The sequence below is a fragment of the Pogona vitticeps genome, chromosome 4 (genome assembly GCF_051106095.1).
Source record: "Pogona vitticeps strain Pit_001003342236 chromosome 4, PviZW2.1, whole genome shotgun sequence".
In the NCBI taxonomy this organism is placed as follows: domain Eukaryota; kingdom Metazoa; phylum Chordata; class Lepidosauria; order Squamata; family Agamidae; genus Pogona; species Pogona vitticeps.
The window spans coordinates 1,950,001-1,956,224 of record NC_135786.1 but is presented as its reverse complement, the minus strand read 5'-3'; the positions used below and the strand labels follow the sequence as shown (position 1 = coordinate 1,956,224).

At 52.1% G+C, this 6,224-nt stretch overlaps 1 protein-coding gene across 2 annotated transcripts in view; it reads left to right on the top strand.

The window, feature by feature from the left end:
* Positions 1-3,125: 3,125 nt before the first annotated feature.
* The window catches only part of KIAA1755 (KIAA1755 ortholog), a 31,108-nt gene continuing 28,009 nt past the window's right edge, over positions 3,126-6,224 (top strand). For both annotated transcript variants that reach the window (XM_078392246.1, XM_078392245.1), the window contains exon 1: positions 3,126-3,617. In XM_078392246.1, the coding sequence (XP_078248372.1) occupies positions 3,615-3,617 (3 nt within the window). In that variant the 5' untranslated portion in view covers positions 3,126-3,614. The remainder of the gene's footprint in view (positions 3,618-6,224) is intronic.

Here is a 6,224-nt window from a genome sequence, read left to right as displayed (position 1 = left end):
TCCTGCTGTCTTCCCACTTTTAGTCTTCCTCTTGGGTCACTGGGGCTGTTTTTGTGTTTTTTTTAAGCCGGCTTTGGGAGACGGGCTTGGGTGTGTTTTTGAATGCTTTCAGAATGGGTTTTAATCTCATATTTCAAACCGTGTCTAGCCTGAATGTTTCCAATCTGTTTTTGATTATTTCGCTCTGTTGTGAATTGCCTTAGGAGTTTGGTGGGCAGAAAAGGTGGTGAACAGATGCTTTAAATTAAGGCATAAACAAAATAAAATGTAATGCCTTCCATGTTCTCCAGAACTTTGAACCAGACTTGGTCATTGTAGAGCCTAGGGTGGGAAAAGAAACAGTCCCCCCCACCCACCCAAAAAAGAAAACACCACCCAGGCCAGATGCTGAAGCTACAGGTTCTGTACTTTTATCATTCATCTTTTACATGATATTTCAGCTGTTCCCAGAAATGCTGGATTCCGCTAACCTAATTTTGGATGCTGACTGTGGACCACATGGCTGTGTGTGTTTTGTTTTATAACACACTGAAAGGACATTCGTGGTCCAGGTGTAACTCCTCAGGGAGCCCAAAGGGCACCATTTAGTGAAAGGAGTTACAGACGAAGACTCAGGAGGCGCTGGGTTCGAATTACCTGCTCAGCAATGGCTGCTCACTGGGGGTGTGGAATTGGGTGAAACCACTCCTTGAGTCTCTCCTGGACTGTTAAAGCCCTATTAGTCAGTTCTGACTGGATGGTGTATAGCAAGACGTGAGGAAGGGAGTCATCAGCTTGACTTCAAGAAACCCTGAATCTGTCCAAGAAGCTGGGAGCAAGCGGCCAAGAGGCCAGACTCCTTGTGATGATGGATAGCATGGACCACCAGAAAGATTAAACAGAATGGGTTCCAGATGAAATCAAACCTGGACCTTCTCTCTAGAAGTTACAATAAAAATGACGATGCTATCAGACATTGAACATATCACAAGAAAAGATGACTCACTGGAAAGGAAAATGAGGATGGGGAAAGTGAAAAGCGGTGGGAGAAGAGGAAGCCTAAACAGGAGATGGACTGACTCGGTAAAGGAAGCCAGAGCACTGAGTTTGCAAAAGCTGAGCGGGGCTGGTAATGACCCTGAAGGAGGTTTTAGAGGTCATGGGGTCACCATAGGTCAGAAAGAACTTGAAGGTGTGTAGTGACAGCAACAACCCACTGACCGATAAGGAAGACTCATGTGCCACGGACTGCCGGGGTGGGGTGGGTGGGGCGGTGGTATTTCTTCCTTTCCCCAGAGCTTGGGAATTTACTTTATAAAAGCAATTTATTCCAAGGTTTGGAAAGGAACCTGCTGTTATGACTTGTTACTGGGGGTAGTGTGGGAAAGGAATTGCATTATTTTCTGTCCACAATGTGACTTTTAGGCCACTTCCAGCTCCTTTTTTTGGTGGGTGGAAGGGGAGGGCACGCCAAATGGATCAATACTCTCAAAGGTCCTGTTAAAACATCTTTTAAAATATCTTAACGTTGCCCTTCAAAGTTAAGTTGTAAGTTTTTGGTTGTAAGCCGCCTAGAGTGGTCTTAACCGACTAGATAGGCGGGATATAAATCGAATAAATAAATAAATAATAAATAAATAAGTGTCGAAAACAACACAGATGAGGTTACTCCTTATCCCCTCAAAGTCCCGTTGACCCTGAAGTTGTGCTGCTATTGAAACGAAATTTTCTGTTGCAACCCCGTTGCGGGAAAAGCTTGGAGGGCAGCGACACCAGATGCAAGACCCGTTCCTTCCAGGCTCTTGGCCATCAGTGGACCTAAAGAAGCCGAGCCCCCGGCTAGCGCAGTGAATCTGGCCCAGCAGCTGACTAGATTTTGGGCAACCGATGGCGATAGCCCTGTCCAGGGACCCCCCTGTCTAGATTTCCAGCCCTGGGACTCTTTGGCCGGACTGTCCGATCTCTTCTCCCCCTAAATGTTGACCTCGCCAAGACGGTTCTCAGGGTCAGTGTTGTTTTGCCTGCGCGTGTTAAGAAAGTCTCCTTTTAGCATCCGTCGAATGATGAAGCGGCCCACAGCCAGGAACGTGCGCACGTGGATTCTGCTCCTGCCTTCGGTCTGGTATCTGCAGTGTTTATCTGTGGCCCAAAGAGAGGCTTGGCAACACCTTTTGGCACCTTGCGCGAAGGCAGCCCTTCTCTTGAAACGCCCACCTGAGTGCCAAGAACAAGCAGCCGGCGGAGAGCCAGAGGTGCGCTGGGTGACCTGCTGTACACCTCCTCCAGCAATGAGGTGGAATGGCTGGATCGCTCAGGGGTTGAGGTCTCTGGCTCTGCTGGGGAGCCAGAGGTTGGGGGTTCGAATCCCCCCCCCACCGGGCCTCGATGATCCAGAGGGCTTCTTCCGGCCCTGCAGGATGAGGGTGAGGATGATCCTTAAGGAACTGCTGGAGAGCTTTAGTTTAGGCGTCTGCCAGGAATTGGGAGTTTGATTCCCCCTCCGTGCCTTGTGGAGTTCCAAGATCACTGACGAGGCTGGTCCCCTCTCCGGGATTTCTCTCCCTCGCAGCCTCCTCTGAAGGAGGAGTGCAAGTGGTGGTGGGGGATGCTGTACTTCCGCTTAGCATCTAAAGGAAAGGAAGCCCCCCCCCCCTCTTATGCGGAGAAGATCCATAGACTGGAGGCTGCTTTCCTGAGCAGGAGAGGAAGAAGATGCTCCAAGACTCATTCTCTCTCTCTCTCTCTCTCTCTCTCTCTCTCTGTGTCTGTGTCTGTGTCTGTGTCTGTGTGTGAATCCTGGGGGGCTGGAGGGCCACCCAGAGAAGAGCTTGCACACCCAACTGGACCTGAGCATAAAAGCCACATGTTGCATCACAGCTGGATTGGGCCAGAAGCCCCCCCCAATCGCTTGCACCCCTGTTGTTGTTGCTGCTGCTGCTGCTGCGAGAGCACACAGAGCCAGCAACGTCCTGGCCCGTTCTGGGCTCCGGGCAGGGCTCAGGGCGGGCTGGATACAAAGAGGGCCGCTGTTCCCGAAGTCTGGCACAGCTCCGCTACCCTCTTCCAGCAGCCCCGGCTTGTGTTTGCAAGGAGGAGGGAAAGAGGGAGGGAGGGAGGGAGGGAGAGTCGGGGCTTTTCAAGCCAGACCAGCCTCTCCTCCTTCCTTCCTTCCTTCCTTCTTTCCACTCCCCAGTCCCTCCCCTTCCCAGCCAGAGCGCTCCTTTCCTCTCTCACTTCTCTCTTTCTTTTCTCCTCTTTTTCTCTCTCTCCCTCTTTCGACTTTTGCCAGACAGGCCAAGAGCGAATCAGGTGGTGCCCCCCCTCCGGGGCTTGAACCAGGCCCACAGTGGGGGGCTGCTGGGGCTGAAGGCCCGACGGAGCGCCCCCCCACCTCCCAGAGCCTCAGGGTGAAACACACCTGGATTACCTGCTGGCGAGAGGGCCCCACCTGTCCAGATGGCTGGGAAGCAGGAGGACGGGCAGCCCGGAGGGAGCAGGAAGGAAAAGCCGGCCAAGAAGTGAGCGAGCACCAAGCCAAGAGAGAGAAGAGGGGTGTCTGGTTGGAAAGGGGGGGCTCAGATCCTTCCAGGGGAGCCCCTTCCCCACCCGCCGCAGCGTCACGTCCCTCGGGAGCCATGGTAATCACGTCGGCTTTGCATTCCTCTTCTACCTCTGGCTCTTGCAAGCTTCGCCTCTTTTCTGCTCTCAGCTGTCCAACCCTACAGGTTTTCTCTGGATTCACAGCAGAAGGGAGGGCAGGCTGGGGGGGGGGGGAAGCACCCGGGAATCATCAGAGAGGCCTCGGTGGCGGGCTTTTCCTGTTTTCTGCTTTTTGGGACCTCCATTGGAGAGGGGTGGGGGGGAAAGGTGGAGAAGGTGGAGAAGGAAACCTCCTGACGCCTCTCCATCTTTCAGCCCCAACCAGATAGCCTGTCTTTGGAAGCGAGGATTCCTTGAGTGTTGAAAGACATACAGTTGTCACAGCAGGAGCCTTTCTCGCCTCCTGGAGGCTGCCAATGACCTTGCTTAGTGATGGGTCACTGGGATGGGAGGTGAGCGTAGGCATCAAGTGCTGGATCAAGAAGGTTTGCTTCTGTCCCATCTCAGCCCCTGCGGGCAGCGCTCTGTCACCTACAGCTTGCCTCCCAGCGGAGGGTAAGGAAGGACCTGGAACTCCTTGCCACAGGATGTGGGGGTGGCACCTGGCATCTAGAGGCCTTTCAAAGGGGATGGGACAGATTCCTGGAGGAAAATGTCCATCGCAGGTGACAAGCCATGATGGGGAGGTATAATCTCCAGGCTTCGAAGGGAGGGTCCTCCAAAGGCCAGATGCAGGGGAAGAAGGGGCTCAAGAGACAGGTCTCTCGTGGTCTTGTGTGGCCCCAGAGGCATCTGGTGGGGCCACTTGTGAGATACAGGAAGCCGGACCAGATGGGCCCTTGGCCTGATCCAGCACAGGGGTCTTCTGATGTCATGGGAATTGGGGGAAGGGGATCTTTCAGGGCTATAGCCGTCCCTCCTCTTGAAGAGCAAGGTTGCTCTTGAACAAGGGCCACGTTTCCCAAGAATCCTGGCCGCTCTTTAGATGAGGCATTACAGAAAGGTGACACAATAGCCGTCTTTTAATATTTGAAGGGCTGTCGTGTGGAGTTTGCTTTCTCCAGCTCTGGAGGGCAGGATGTGAAGTTTAAATTATGAGAACGGAGATGTTGACTCAACCTCAGCAAGAACTTCCTAACAGCGAGGAAGATCTGCTCTCCTGTCAACCGGACCCCCTCTGTGGGTGGTGGATCCGACCACCTGTCCAGGACACTTTGGGTGGAGATATTTTGGTTCGTCAGGAGGGTGGACTTCATGACCTCCATGGTCCCTTCCATCTGTAGTCTTCTATCATTAGGAGAAAGATAAGGATGGGAGGGTGTATGGTCATTGTAGTTAAAGGCATCTTCCAGTCATTTGCTGGCAGTCCTTCTGTGCAGCTGCAGAAAACGGGCAAAGGAGGAAGAGTCAAGATGGAAAGTAGAGAAGGAGTTGAGAAAATTAAGGTTCATAACAGGGATCAGCCTGTTAAGAGTGGGAAATGCCGGGATCTGTGTAGTCTCATCTCCGCTTCTGTTTTAGGAAAGGGTAGGCAAGGACTTTGGGAGAGGTTAGAGGACATAGTAGCCAACCCGCTCCTTCTGCAACCCACAACATTCTTCATCAGCTAGCAAACCTCCTGGGCCATGCACAACACCTGGGCGCCAAAAAAACATTTTTTTCCCCTTGAAGCATGAGATGAGCAGCGAAAGGCTCCAGCCGTTTCAGAAGTAAAGTGAACAGAAAAGCAAGCATGCATTTTGCCCCGGGAATCGCTAATGGCTCCAGATGGACAGAAGATTAGCCCTGCATGCACTTGTATTCCTAGAAAGGTTTTATAGGCAAACAGTTTCTTGCTGACCTTCCCTAACAAAGAAGCCAGTGAGACTCAAAAACTTGCAGATTGTCCTAATTCAGCACCGTGGGTGGAAGAGACTCTTTTGCCTGTTGCTTCTACAGATGTGTAAAAACTGCTGGATAGCTCAGAGGTCGAGATGGGGACAAATCGCCAACATGGCTGATTCGCGTGGGGCAGAGGCAGAGAAGAGGCTGGGGAAGCTAACGAATAGACGAATATCAAGGGCAAATTCGTCCCTTCATATTTGTTGGGGGTCTCAGGGACTCACAAATACGAAGGGACAAATATGGACAAATATAAAAAGGGCACATTCGTCCCTTCGTATATGTCAGGCTCTCAGGAACTCACAAATCGGAAGGGGTACGAATATCTGATGAGTCAGTGGTACTCAACAAATACCGTGATTAATTTTTATATTCGTCCCCGTGTCTACTCCATAGTTTAGGTCTGTGGCTTCAGAGCCAGAGGTTGGGAGTTTGATTCCCCTCTGTTCCTCCTTGAGCAGGGCTGGACTTGATGAACCATAGGGTCCCTTCCAGCTTTGCAGTTCTAAGAGGATGATGATGATGACAGCTAGGATGATCTCAGTAGATTCCTGTATTAGTTGTGGCTGGGTAAAACGGGTTGAACCTCCTCTATGTGTAAGGCCGTGCTGGGCTGTGACTGATCCTTTTCCCCTGTGCATCGTGTACTGCCCCAAATGCGTGGAGCGCTCTGGGGCTGCCACCGAGACCACCGAGGCTCTCACCCCATGTATCTCCTCCGACGGAGAGGGTTGGCGCCTGCCAAAGCACCCACCTCCCACAGG